The sequence below is a fragment of the Alexandromys fortis genome, unplaced genomic scaffold (assembly GCF_014885135.2).
Source record: "Alexandromys fortis isolate MF-2015 unplaced genomic scaffold, M_Fortis_MF-2015_v1.1 scaffold_357, whole genome shotgun sequence".
Classification (NCBI taxonomy): Eukaryota; Metazoa; Chordata; class Mammalia; order Rodentia; family Cricetidae; genus Alexandromys; species Alexandromys fortis.
In genome coordinates this window covers 621111-636030 of record NW_026068228.1, presented here as the reverse complement: position 1 = coordinate 636030, position 14920 = coordinate 621111, and the positions used below count along the sequence as shown (strand labels likewise).

The 14920-nt window shown below is 38.8% G+C and overlaps 1 protein-coding gene across 4 annotated transcripts in view; it reads right to left on the bottom strand.

Moving 5' to 3' along the window:
* Positions 1 to 653: 653 nt before the first annotated feature.
* The window catches only part of Shroom4 (shroom family member 4), a 188872-nt gene continuing 174605 nt past the window's right edge, over positions 654 to 14920 (bottom strand). For all 4 annotated transcript variants that reach the window (XM_050130789.1, XM_050130790.1, XM_050130791.1 and 1 more), the window contains one exon: positions 654 to 1485. In XM_050130789.1, the coding sequence (XP_049986746.1) occupies positions 654 to 1485 (832 nt within the window). The remainder of the gene's footprint in view (positions 1486 to 14920) is intronic.

The window sequence follows — 14920 nt, the reverse complement described above, 5'->3', positions numbered from 1 at the left end:
ACACACACACACACACACACACACACACACACACACACAGAGTGATGCACAGATGAACACTCACATAGAAGTCAGTGGCAGCCCACAATCCTGTTTTGATCTCTCAGCTCAGCCAGCTAGCCCTGTCAACTGCTGCCTAATGTCTGGCAAAGCAAATCTGAAGAAGCAGGAGAACAAGAGGGAGGAGAAAGTGGAAGGGACAAAGAATGCCCTTGGCTGTTTAAGGACCCATCAGAGCATCTAGTTCTTTCTTCTGGGGCTGGGGGAATGATTCAGAGCCCCAGGCTACTTTGCTAGAGCAGGTAGGAGCCAGGCTTTAGAAAAGGCCAAGGACAAGCCAAGAATGGCTTATGCTTTCGTGATTGGCAGTCAGATATTGGTGTATACCTTAAAGATCCATTGAGACGCAATAGCATATTTTCTTAATGATGGGGATACAACCTTGAACTTCATTTCCTGAGCACCCCAAGTATCTGTTTATGTCCTTTACATGCAATATGCTAATAGTCAGAACCTGGTAGAACAGGTACATTATCTATCACACCTGTTCTCCAGGTAAAAGATCAGTGTTATACAGTTGCTAACTAACAGAGGTGAAATCTAATTCATGTTGCTGGCTGCCTTTTCTGGGACCCGTTGTCTTTCCCAAACACTTACTTTGGGGTCACAGTGGCTTCCTTCTCAGTTGTCCTCCACAATCCACGAGTGCCATAATAGCAAGGAGGTTGAGCTTTCTCAGGCTGGGCTCCAGTGTGGCCCCTTACAGGAGGCACAAAATCACTGGGATGACGAGCAAAGACCTCTTGCTCTGGGAGACTCTGTGAGGCCTGCCTTGAGGCCTCCAGGTGGCCCACCTTCAGGGATTGTGGCTGTTCCAGGCCCTCATCTGGATTAGGGGCATGGGAACCAGTGGTTTCTGAACTAAAATACTGGGGTGGTAGGTCCTCCTCTTTCCGTCCCTCCTCCTCCTGCTCTTGCTCCTTCTTCTCCTCTACTTCCTCATCTTCCTCATCACACCTCTGCTGCTGCTGCTGCTGCTGCTGCTGTTGCTGCTGCAGCTGTTGCTGCTGCTGTTTCTGCTGCTGCTGTGCTGCACGGAAAAGCCTATATTTTTCCCAGTTGGGAGGAGGAGGACGAGGGGGAGGGAAAGCCTTCTTTCGGGCCCCAAGGAGTTCTGGCTGAGTCTCACTGCCTTTAGTAAATGGCTCCCTCTGAGGCATCGCCCAGGCCCGGGGGTTTGGAGGCTCCAAGCTGATGTGACTCTCTGAGAAGGCTCGGTTTCGCAGTGGGCGGGGCATGGAGGCAACAGAACTCCCATCTTCATAAACTGAAGATTCCTCTGTTTTGTTCAAGGCGAGTTTGAAGTCTCCAAGGAGGTCAAGAGATGAGATTGCTCTGTAGTTTGACAAGTCCAGTGCTGGGTTTTCAAGGCAAGGGTGGAAGGGAGCAGACCATGAAAAGCTGGCCTTAGAATGAGCCATTTCCCTGCAAAACAACAGAGAAGCATTGACCACGAGAAGCATGTGGTGGATAGGCCCATATTTCGGATGACATCATGTCCGCAAAGTTAAAATGACTACAAAACTCTAATAGATGTGGTAAGTGTAATGGCCACGCTGATAAGAATATAATTATGAAGACAACAAACATATTTTATGCATAAACTAAGTACTAAACACTAGTGCATTGGTTCTCAACCTTCCAAATGCTGTGGCCCTTTAATATAGACCCCTTAATACATGTGGCGGTGACCCCCAATCATTAAAACTATTTTGTTGCCATTTCATAACTGTAATTTTGCCACTGTTATGAATTGTAATGTAAATATCTGACATGCAGGAAATCTAATATGGGGACCCCGAAAGGGTCACAACTCAGGCTGAGAACTATGACACTAGTGTATACTTTCAGTGCTTTCTATGTTCAAACGTATTTGCTCATTACAATACACCTAGGAGGTAGTTCTTACAGTTTGGATTTTAGAGTTTGGGAAAATGAGACACTGTTAGGATAAGTAACTTGTCCAGGGTTCTAAAGGTTATGAGGTAGAGCTGGGATATGAACTTGAACTGTTTAGCCAAAGTCAAAAATAAACACATAGTACCCCGACCTATTTATGGCACTCAGCCTGGAAATGCAATAATCTAGGACTTACAATCGTGGTTTTCCTGCATTATTTGATTTCTCTCTCTTGTTTTACTACGCAGGTTTCTAGTGCTTAGAAATGTACAGTGATTTCCATAATGAATGCCCGTGGCGCCGCTTACTACTCAGAATCAGCACAAATTGATACTTTACTATGAAAAGTGCACGAGGTTTTCTTGTATCTCACTCCCCACTTCCATTCTCCTACTGCCTATTTGATGCAAGATAGATTAGAAATGAACTACATATAACTTCCCTGTTCTTACATGTGTGCTAAGAGTACTAAGTTATTCACAAGGATCTACCACTTTTGCTTAAAAATATTTTCTTCTGATCACATCACAATCTGAAATTTCAAAAAGAACCGTTAAATTATAGGCTTTTTTTGAAAACTAACTTTAAAAAGTAGACAAACTATTCTGCTATCCAAAAATTGAGGATGGGATAAAGATGAGTTACTAACATGAGCAAATATGAACTCAAAGAGACTGAAGCAGCAAGCACAGGGCATGGACAGGTCTGTACTAGGTCCTTCCTGCACGCACGCACGCACGCACACACACACACACACACACACACACACACACACACACACACACGGCTTCCAGTTTAGTGTTTTTATGAGATTCCTGAGTGTGAGAATGACTCTTGTGCCTTCTATTGGACTCTTTTCCTTCTATTTGTTTGTCTTATCCAACTTTGCTATGAGTGTTTTTGTTTTATCTTATAATATTTTATTTTGTTATATTAAAGTGAGTGAGTGAGTGTAAATCTAGACACACTGGAAGGCTAACAGCTGAACTGTCACACCTACTAGAACACTCAATGGGTGTGTCAACCACTCTAGGGCAGGCATCATGGTCAGGGGCAGCTGACCAACATGTAATGGACTTCATAGTTTTGTTGTGTGATTTCATTTGGCTATAGTTTGTGTGTGTGTGTGTGTGTGTGTGTGTGTGTGTGTGTGTGTGGTAGCATGGTTTATTTTTCTTGGTTTTGTTGTTATATTGGGTTTTTGTTTGTTATTTTGAAAAATAATTTAAAGTTGGGTAGGTAGGAAGGAGGAGAGGATCTTGAAGAACTTGGGAGAGGGGAAGAATATGACGAAAATATATACATATATGTATATATATAAAGGATAAGCAAGCATCTTATGAAACAACTGTAAGTAAAAGTATGTTATTAGTTAACAGAACCAACCAGTAAATTTAGAAATAAAGTAAACTAATCAAGCATGGTGACACACACCTTTAACCCCAGTACTCAAGAGGCAGAGCAATGGATCTCTGTGAGTTTGAGGCCAACTTGGTTTACATAGTAAATTTCAGGATAATCAGGGTTATATATACTACAGATTTCCTGTCTTGAAAACAAGAAATAAGGTAGACTATAAAAACATCATCTATATAAAACATTATAAACAAGGAGATAAAAATTATTCTGTAAATATTTTGAGACAACTTTTGATCGGTGCTATACATGTGTATAAATACTTAGTATTTTATGTTATATATTCATATAAGAAAAATTTTGAAATTTAAAATATGATCTTTTGTATGGAAAAATAATACTTTTAAGTTATAAAAGATAATCTCAAAGGACAAAGTCCAGTTTTATTTGAATATTTGTAAAATGTCAGACTTGTATACGGTGAGATTTATCAAAATGAAATGACTCTCTTCAGCTGATTATAAAGAGGCAAGCTCCTTAGACTTATGATCTGCTTTCCTATGGTAGCCTGCGAGCAATCAACATCATGCTGCGTCCTGCCTACTTGCCAGGAACTTCCAAGGGTTCAATTATCAGCAGAGAGACTATGCATTCAACAGACATGATGATGGCTGGGACTATTTCTTTAAAAATAACAGTATACATAATGCTAACCAAGCTGAGATAAAATGGGAACAAACCATCATCCCCCTCATCACTAGTTCCCACATGGATCAAAAGTTCATGCCCACTTATCTTCACTCTGCAGGAGCCTACCTGGAGACTCCTAATGCACAAATTATCCAACCTAGCATATCCTTTCCAGAAAATATAGTGAGTGGACAGCAAAAGGATGACCAATATATATCAGATAGAGGGGCCCTTGCTGATTATTATTATCTATTATTCTTAATTACTCCGATTCTAGTTTGCATTCATTCCTCTCCCAAAGGAACACCGCCACAGTGCTAACAACTGGAATATATGATAAAAATCTAATTATACTAATTCTTTCCCTTCTCCCTCCTTTCTCTTTAGGTATGAGCACATGCATATATGTATATGCCCCCTACTGTGTGTGTATGTGTGTGTGTGTTCCCGAGAGAGAGAGAGAGAGAGAGAGAGAGAGAGAGAGAGAGAGAGAGAGAGAGAGTGAGTGAGTCTTGTTATATTAGTCTAGGCTGGCTTTGAACTTGAAATCTTCCTTTGTCAGTCACATAAGAACAACATTAAAGGCTTATCTTGTTATACCCACAAGTCCTGGATATTTATGTAAAAAAACCACAATCAAACATCATAAGCAAACTGTAGACAATGTAAAGGCAAACAAAGTCAGAAACAAATGTAAGACTGTTTCAACTTACAAGTTAAATAAGAGAAAACACTAACAAAGACTACATTTTCTCTTCAGGACCCCACTGAATATTTTTTAATTGTCTATATATTGAACCAGAGGCAGTACAAACCACATTCTCAAATCATAATTGAGTAATACTGGAAGTTAATTCCAAACCTGAAATATAAAAATGTATAGTATATAGAAGACAAGCAGGAAAAGTTTTGCACTTCCGCTAAAGAAGAAATCTGGAACTGAGAACATCTAGAAATCATCCGAAGCCAGAGAATATGCTTCACTACAGTGGTAGCTCAAGGAAAGTTTAGAGCTCTCAAGACTTAACTTTTAAGATGACCTGGGAACACACAGCTCTAAATGAGATGTCTCCATCAAATCCCTCCCTTCAGATCTCAGGGAATCTTGTGGAAGAGGAGTCAGAAAGAATGTAAGAGCCAGAAGGGATGGAGGACACCAGGAGATCCCGGTCCACTAAATCAACATGATCAAAGCTCATATGAACTCACAGAGACTGAAGCAGCAACCACAGGGCCTGCATGGGTCTGCACCAGGGCCTCTGTGTATATATTACGGCTTTCAGTTAGTTTAGTATTTTTATGGGACTCCTGACTTCTTCTGTCTCTTGTGCCTTCTCTTGGACTTTTTCCTTCTTTGGTTTGTCTCGTTCAACATCTATGTGATAGTTTTTGTTTGATCTCAGTATATTTTAGTTTGTCATGTTTTGCTGTTATGGCTTAGATTCCTGTTCTTTTCTAATGAGGGACAGAAAAGGAGTGTATCCCGAGGGGAGAAGCGGGAAGGAACCTGGAGGAGTGGAGGGAAGGGAAACTATAATCCGAAGTTGTGAGGGAGAAGGACTGTTACCAGCTGTGGAATCTGCTCTGAAGTTACCGCGAATGAGGTAGTCTCACAGATAGAAAGGTGAACTCATGGCAGAAAATCAAGAATGCTGGCAGCAAGTGCAGCACCTGTAGTCCCAGCACTTAGGATGGAGGCTGAGACAGGTCGACTTCCACGAGTCCAAGGCCAACCTGGGTGGCACAGCAAGACTCTGTCTCTAAATATTTAATCAGGCAATAAAAATGTCAAAACATATAGAATTCTAAACTGGTAAATTCAAAAACATGTGAAGTTAGTTCAGTATAACCTAAGCTAGGAAAGATGACCATTTGCCTAGAGTTTAGGAACAACTAAGATAAGTGATAAGGTTAAACCTTCATGTCACTATTTCCAATAAAGTTCATATGCAAATGTGAAAAAGACATTATAATTAAATTCTAGAGGAAACAAGGAAAAACTTTAATCCTAAGATTAAATTCTAATGTAAGTCACCAAATATAGATTTAATCAAACAAAGGTGATATTTAATTTTAATTTCCCCCAAATTAAAAATTCATGATAAGAAAATATCAGAAACAGAACTAAAAGGTGATGATATAATGAGAAAATCTGTTTTAAGTGCAACTACGAGTAATGCCTTCGATATGTGAAGCACACTTACCAAGCCACAATAGAAACCAGCAACACAGTATGCAGTTGATTGCAAACTGAGGATGTCTTATCAACATAACAGAAAAGGTTCAGCCACATGTAAACTTTGAAATTGTATATACAAATGATAATGAACCATTTTAAAATAAACTAAAGAATTGAAAGGATCTAACACACTGTTGGTGGAAGCATAATTTCTTCAAAGGCCATTTGTAAAGAAAACAGAATCAGCACTGATTATCCTTTGAGCCAGAAACTCAATTTCTATGGATTTTACACATTTACATAGTGTGTGTGTGTGTGTGTGTGTGTGTGTATATATATTCTTTTAAAATTGTTTTTTATTGAGCTATATAGTTTTTCTTTTCCCCTCCTTTCCTCTTCCCTCCTCTCATCCCCTTTCCCATTGTTCCCATGCTCCCAATTTACTCAGCAGATCTTGTCTTTTTCTACTTCTCAATATACATATATATTTTATGTTTGTATTTCAACATGAACTCAGTCGGACATACATAAGGGTATTCATTATAACTTTATGGGTAATCACAAGGATGGAAATATTCTAAATGCCTTTCTATAGGAATTAAACTAAAATAGGAAGAGCTAAATATGAAATACTGTATTATACCTGTTTAAAGTAAAGCAATAGACCAGGATGCAACTTACACACAAATCTATAGAACTAGAACAAAAGTAAAAAATAGAGACAAGATATAGAATCAAGTATACATAATAAATACACACTAGTTTTTTGGTACACAAGAACTATCTAAGTGTTTGGTGAGGAGCTGTATTGATGGATCAAAGTATGGTCCTTCTAATGTATGTGAGCATAGAATACGCATGAGCAAATATATGATAGACTTGGAAGTTACTTTCTTTATTAAATCCATTTCTACGTACAATCCATATACATCTAGAAAAAGTGAACATAGAAATCCCAAATAATTAGCAATATTCAAGGTGAACATAAAACATAAAATTAACTTTATATACTTTCCTGCCTGGAGCTTAAAATATTCAGCAAACAAACCTTTTGCTGGGTTTTATAAGGGTCCTTAAAGATCCTGACATTCCCACCCTTTCTATATTCCTTGCCTGCATATATTCTGTTCCCTGTATACCTCATTGTCTTTCCTTTCTTTCTGCGACTTGTCAAATTCATATTTAATTCTCACTTTCCCAAGGAAGTATTTTTGATTCTCCACCCCTTAAGTATGGGGCAAGTAGGCAGTCTCAGAATACATCAACCTTCCTAACACAGTAATGCTTAGTTGCCTATCCCTTCTGAAGGTGAAAACCATGTCATATTCACTACTACATATCCCTAGTATCCAGCGCAGTGGCTATGCACAGCAGGTACTTGGTCATTTCTTTATGACTACGGTAAAATAAAAGCTCATCTATTGTCCTCTAGCCCCAAGGGCAAAGCCATTAAGCAAAGGGAAGAGTAAATAATAGTAAATCAGAGGAGTAGCTTCCAACTTCTCTATAATCTAATTGAGGCTTGTGCTCGTGTGAGTGGGTGGGAGGGAGTAGTGTTTAGTTTGTGGCTGTGTTTGCACAGCAAGCACACTAAATTCCCCATGTTTTGAATAGTGTAGGCTAGTATAAATTATGAATTCCATCACACACATAATGCTTTCTAACTTTATTACTGGGCTGATGTCTGCTATGGCACTTCTTGTGAGGTAGTTGGGGCATCTCGGCTGTGATGAACCCTTCCTTATCTACACATCTCAGAAAAGAAGGTGCTTCCACAAGAGTTACTTCCTACTTGCTATGGTATGGATCTGAAACAGGCCCCAGAAGCTCACATGTTATAGGCTTGTTTACAAACTTGGTGGTATAAGAAGCTGGGTGAAAATATTTAGAGGTGGTAACTAGTGGGAAGGCTTAGGTCCTTGGGCATGTTCCTTTAGAGGAAGCGGAAGGACTCTTGGACTTAGTTTTACACCGAAACATGACATGAACAGGCCTTCTCCACTATGATTAAGCCACATCTCAAAAAATGCTCAGCATCCCTAGGAATTACAGAAATGCAAATAAAAACAACTTTGATATTTTATCTTACCCCAGCCAGAATGGCAAAGAACAACAAAACAACTCACAACAAATGCTGGAGGAGAATTGAGGAAAGGGGAATACTAATTCACTGTTCCTGCGATTGCGAACTGTTTAAACTACTAGGAAAATCAGGGTGGAGAATTCTCAAAAAGCTAAAAATAAATCGACCATGACCTAGCTATACCATTCTTTGGCATACACCCAAAATATCGAATACTCTATATTAGAGATACTTGCTTAGCTATGTTCATTAGCACTCTACTCACAAAAGAGAGGAAATAGAAACCTAAATTCCTTCAACCAGTGAATGAATAATGAAAATATGGTACATATACACTGTGGAATTCTACTCAGCTGAAAAAAAATGAAATTTGTAGTAAAGGATGATAAATGAATAAGGTAACCAAGACCGAAAAAAAAAAGACAAATGCTGTATATTTTCTCTTATTGGCATTTCCTAGCTCTGGATCCTCCGATGTGAGTGTACAATGTGAAGTAAAAATAGAAACCAGGAAAGTATAGGTGCATCACAGGCGGGAGAGGGGCTTGGGAAGGGAATAGCAGGAAGAGGGTGATATAAAATCAGAAATGAAATAATTGGGGGAGCTCCAACTGGGGAGAAGGGAAAGAGATCAATCTGGAAAGGGAAGGAAGGATGTGGAATATACAGCATCCAGTTTCTTTGATAAAGCCTCAAGTAATCATATTATTGTATATGTACCTAAGATTACATTTTGTGTGTGTGTGTGTGTGTGTGTGTGTGTGTGTGTGTGTGTGTGTATTAAAGGAAGTTAAGCCACTAGGGCGGAATCACAGACTAACAGAAACTGCAGTACCAAACATGAGAAACTTCCTTTGAATGGTTGGCTAGAGTAGTCCAGTGACTCCCCAAACAATACAGATTATCAGTGTAGATCTTGGTTATCTATCATGACTTAAGGGTGGGACACTATTTTTGAGAACATCACACACTTAGGACACAGGACTTGGATGCTCAAGCTGCATATGACCTCAAAGTCTCTGTTCTATAGTCTAGCTAGATCAGCATAACTCCATCAAAATCTTATCCATATACCCACAGATAAGCATAGCTACCACTTCTTATCAAAGAAGTCTCTTTGCAGCAAGTGAAGACCATCACAGAAAACCACAACTGGATACAAAACAGAGATCAAAAGATCATGGGAAACCCAGCCCCAACAGATACGCCTGATCACAGCTCCTGCATCTATGGCTCAGCAAACATCTCAGAAGAGGGAAGAAAAGACTGTGAGCTAGATTACCAGGGAGTCTACTACTGATCATATTCATCCCTTCCCCCATTCTTTCTAGATAGACACCCCATTTTCTTCCCACTCAACTTTGTGTCATTAAACTAAAACATTAAGCCACAGCGTGTAACTCAAATATTTTTGGGTATGTGGTCTTCCACTGGATATGGTGGTCTTACTAGTAGCTAATTTGCTTTTTACCATGTCTTCCTTTTTTTTTAAAGATTTATTTATTTATTACATATAGTGTTCTTCTTGCATGTATACTTGTATTACAGATGGTTGTGAGCCACCATGGTTGCTGGGAATTGAACTCAGGATCTCTGGAAGAGCAGCCAGTGCTCTTAACCTCTGAGCCATCTCTCCAGCCCTCATGTCTTCCTTTTTACTGGATAAAAAGTGAGTGAATGAGTCTATAGTTAGTCTTTGGCAAAGTAAAACCTCCTGGCTATGCAATCATCAGGCTGAGCTGGGAGCCTAGTTCTAGCTTCTTTACTGTTGAGCAAGGTTGAACATTAAATGGCAGATAACACTGCCTACCTTCCTTGGTAGAAATCAGGAACAGAGCTGAAGATCACAGCTGTGACAGGCTTGTACTGTCCACTTCGCCCAACTATATGCTGGACTCCACTCTAATGAAGATAATTTGCATCTACTGTGCTTTTTAATAAAGTTAACCTTAAGGAAGGCTTTGTAAGGTAAGTAGTTTACTGAGATGAAGATGGGTTACATATCTTGTTTAGAGCCATGCACTCTTTGACTTATGTCCTAGATTTTCAAAGTCTGCTAGAATTGAAACACCACTTTTCTCCCAATACTTTCTGCCCTGCTCTCCTGCCTTCCAGGGAGGGTATGGCTAGAAAAAGGGGTAGAATGGTAAATTTGATGAGTATCACAGAGCAGGGGTTTTCTTGATGTGGCTGCAGCACAGTGGTCTAACAGTCTTTCACTGAATTATGCCAGGGATATTGACATGTAGAGGTTTTAATTAAAAAAAAAAAAGGTTCAGGCCTTATAACTTATACAGAAACCTGTAACTGTGCTTGGGACCAAGTAAGGATTTTCTGCCTGGAAGGCAGGTGTCTTCATTGACAGGCAGAAGAACTAGAGTTTCTTGCTTCTCAATATATACTTGGCACTATTTTAGGCATGTTCATGTATGTATTTGAATGAATTTTCCCAATAACCAATAAAGCACGCAGCATTGTCCAGTCTGTAGCTGGGAATCCTTAGGCTAAAAAGGACAAACTATTTTCTTATCAAATACGAAGGAAGAGCGTCCAGACTAGAATGTATCTTATCCTGCTCCCGAGAGCAAGAGTTGCTAGGTAGAGCATCACATTTTCTCCAGGTATCTATGAAGACTTTAGCTCCTCACTGTGGGAAGGGAGGAAACATGAAAATTAAGACGACACCAGCGAGGAGGCTATATGGCTATATCTCAAAAACAACAAGCAAACTGCCTGCCAAGGCTTGGGCTGTTCTCTTTTCCTAGCACTGACAAATACATTTTCCTCCTTGTTAAAAATGTTAGGGGGATCTAAATGAAAATGAAGAGACAGAAAAACCTCCTCCTGCCTCTTCCTTCAGTCTTCTGAAGTTTCCTTGTTTGGAAATTTTATTTTTAAACTTACCACAATAGCTTGGCATTCCAGGATCATAGTAGCAAAAGCATACAGGGCCAGTTCTTCTTGCCTTTCCCTTCCCTACACAGCCAAGAGATAAGACTGCTCCAAGAGAAACAGCCACTCCCAGGTCATTACTAGAGGAAACATTGTCAAGATCCAGGAAACAAGACCCAAGGAGTCTGTGAAGGAGAAAAGACCCAGGCAGCTTGCTGCTGTCATCCCCCCCTGCCCCTGAGCTCACAGAAACTTGCTGTTGATAACAACAAATAACAGCCAAGTGCCAGGACTTATTCCAGGTCTTCTCTCAGTCCCCAAGAGGCGAACACAAACTGGTGCTCAAAGAGATAGAGAACCTCTTGCTTTGATGGAGCTGTCACCAGTAAAGCTTAATTTCCCACGCCCTCCCCAAATGAGTCAGCTTCACTTTTCAAGACACCACACACAGAGACGTTAGGTTGGTAGACAGAACGTGTGCTTTTTTTCACTTCCCAATAGGATATTGAGTGAATGAAAATAATGAAAAAGTCCTTAAGAAAAGGATGAGGATGAATCAGAAAATATGATATTTATATGTGTGTACGTGGGGGGAGCTATGCCATGGTAGTGGTCACATTATGTGGAGGTTCATGAAGGTCTGATACATTTAGATGTCAAAGTTCTCACGGATTTAAATAAGCAGAAATGCTGACTGCTGGAGAATTCTAGCAAACCAAATTACAGCCAGAAGTGCAGTCAAGCATGCCTGGTGAGAACCAGTCTGTCATTGACACAGGGATTTTTCTAAAGCCTTTGATCTCAAACTTCCCAGAGCTACATAAAACCGATGTGGTTTGTTACTTCTTCAGATTTTCATTTTTTATTATAAATTCCAACATTTTGACACATGTCCAAAGAACACTATGTGCTTTCAAGTCAAGCTAGTTATATTTGATCAGATTCTCTCCTTAATTTTCTTTCAAATTCAACATTTGGTTTAGTGTTAAGCTTTCTGGGGTTAACATCATTACAAATCCCCACTTCTTTGAAAAATTCAGTATTTGCATAACTGTCATTGTTAGTGGCTGTTGTTTCTAGTCTAGTTCCATCCTTGATGATATAACACATTGCTAAGCCTTTTCCGTGATCACAAGTAGCCAATAGTATGAGTATTTTTCAAGAAATTAATTTTGTCTTTTAGATTATTGCCTTAGAGGGTATATTGGGCCAGAGTATGATGAGTAATGTATTCTTGTCACATGTTTCCAGATTGTCCTCTAGGATAACTGAGCCATTGTATAGTGCTTCTAGAAAAAAAAAATACTGTTTGCCCATGCCTTGCCTAGGCAGGATTCTATAATTTCACTTATCACTTCTGTAAACTGTTGATAGTTTAATAAGAAGGCTATAATACCTTGAAATTGATTTTTACTTATATTCTTTAATTGCTACAGAGGTTATAATTTTCCATGGAATTTCTTTCCTTATGTGTAAATTAAATGCCTACTTATTTTTTTTGTCCATTTAGAAAGCTAAATCTTCAGACTAACCTTATCTATCTGTATCCATTCTTCATATATTTTAGACAGGCAACTGTTATCAATAAAGTTATTCCTAGACACTTCCCTCATTCCAAGGCTTAGCTTTTTATTACATTTTGTGTACAAAGGTTTTTTTCCTAACTTTTTTATATTTCAACCCATCCATCTTGTCTCCAGTGACATCTTCAACTTAACAGATTAATCTTGCATCCTCAGTCAGAATAAATAAGCTGTTCCGTTGATTTACTTTCTAGCGAGGATATGCTATGGATCTCAGTGAGGTATATCTGTAAGTTGCCATTCCTTCATGCAGATACCTGAAATTCCTCACCTTCCTTAAACTGATTTTTAAAACAAGCTTCACGTTGCTTTCAGTGTGTCCATATTTTCAAATTAGCTTGTGTGTTCAAAGAATCCATTTTCAACTTTGTTGAACATTGAAAATCAACTATCATGTACCTGATAATTGTCACTTTAAGACAGGGCTCGAAGTATAGCTAATGTCTTCTGGGTTCATTTTACTATGGATCGGACAAGTTCTACAAACCACCCCACGAGATTCCCAGTTGTAATATATTACAAATGTATATTAATTTGGGAGATTTGTATAGTCTTTGCAAGCTGAAGCAGGTTACAGATATGTATTTATTTCTCTCATTAGGATGTTATAATTTTCTTTGATTAAGTGCTGTGTACCCAATGTTGCATTATTATCCATATTTGAACACTTTCAATATTTACTTTGTCACACTGCTAACAAGTCCTATATGCTTCTAAAGGTTTCAATCTTAACTGGAAGGCCTTTCTGGAAAATGTACTATTTCTTATGTAATCAGAATCCACTATCCATTTTCTTCTACTCACTCATCCAGAAAATAGGAAGCATGCCTGCAACACCCAACTCGAGCTGGACTAAGTCAGAGAACAGACGAGAGCCTTCAGCAGAGTTGAAACAACCTCACAGAGCTCTAATTTTGTCAAATACAATATAACCCGAGATGTAATAGGCTCTGGAATAAGATGCCTGCTTGACCTTGGGAGGTGACTTTAATCTTCTTGTGAGTCAGTGTTTTATTGGCAAACAATGTCATGAATAGTAACAATAACAGAGGATCATTATAACTGATAACATAATTTATGTAAAATGGGTCTGAAATAGTAAGCACCCAATAAATGTTAGCTACCATGCCTTTTCCTTGTCATTAATAGTATAATGATCTCTATCTTTAGTTTTAATTTCTTCCTGAGTATTAAGTTCCTTGAGAATTAATTGGGAAAAATAAAGCATGCAATGCTGTTGGGGTTAAGTATGGCTGTGTATATAATAAATGCATATTCTGAAGTTACATGAAAAGGGGAAAAAAGGGAAAGATCAAAAGCAGGCAATTACAAGTACAGAAATCCAAGAGAGATAATCCAGAAAAGAGTGTCTGTTGGCTTTTAAATTTCTACAATTATGAAACTTTTTCTCCCACTAGATCTCCTCATAATTTCCCCCTCCCACTAGTATCAAAATGAATCTGCATTTTCTCTGCATGTAAACCAAATAACAACTGAGCTAGACAACTAAGAATGTAACTACCCAAACTTATCTGCTTTGCTTCTAAGCAGAGAGAATAGCTGAAGATTAGACTTTTGATTTTCCCACCTACACCCATCATTCCAGTTGTGACAGAAATGATATAATAAATATGAACGTGTATGTGTGCCTTACTAAGACCGAGTGGGGGAGGCACTCCACCAGGAGTTTTCCGTATAAATCCATTTCCTCACTGGATCTTTTCTAGTATTTCTTATCATACCTGGAAAAAATCCCTTTCTTGTATCTTACTAATTTTTAAAGTTAGCATATAAAATAATATGTTTCATTATGGCATTTCTACATGTATATAATTGTAGTCTCCTCATAACTATCCTCTGTTGCTACATTTTCCCTAGTCCCTCACCACTGGTCTCCCTCATGCTCCATCTCCAACTCTTTTCACATTTATTTATATACTGTTAACTGTAAACACCTCATATGAGAGGAAATGCAGTAGTTTGGTTTTCTCTTCCCCTTGCCCTCTCATCCTCCCTTACCCCTCCATTTAATGTCTTCTCTCTGCACAGTATCCTAGTTTCATGTCATATATAGATACATACATGAACACATATGTATGTCCAACATGAGATAAAACATGTCTTTCTGAATCTGACTTACTTCATTTAACACTATGATCTGCTGTTCTGTTCACTTTT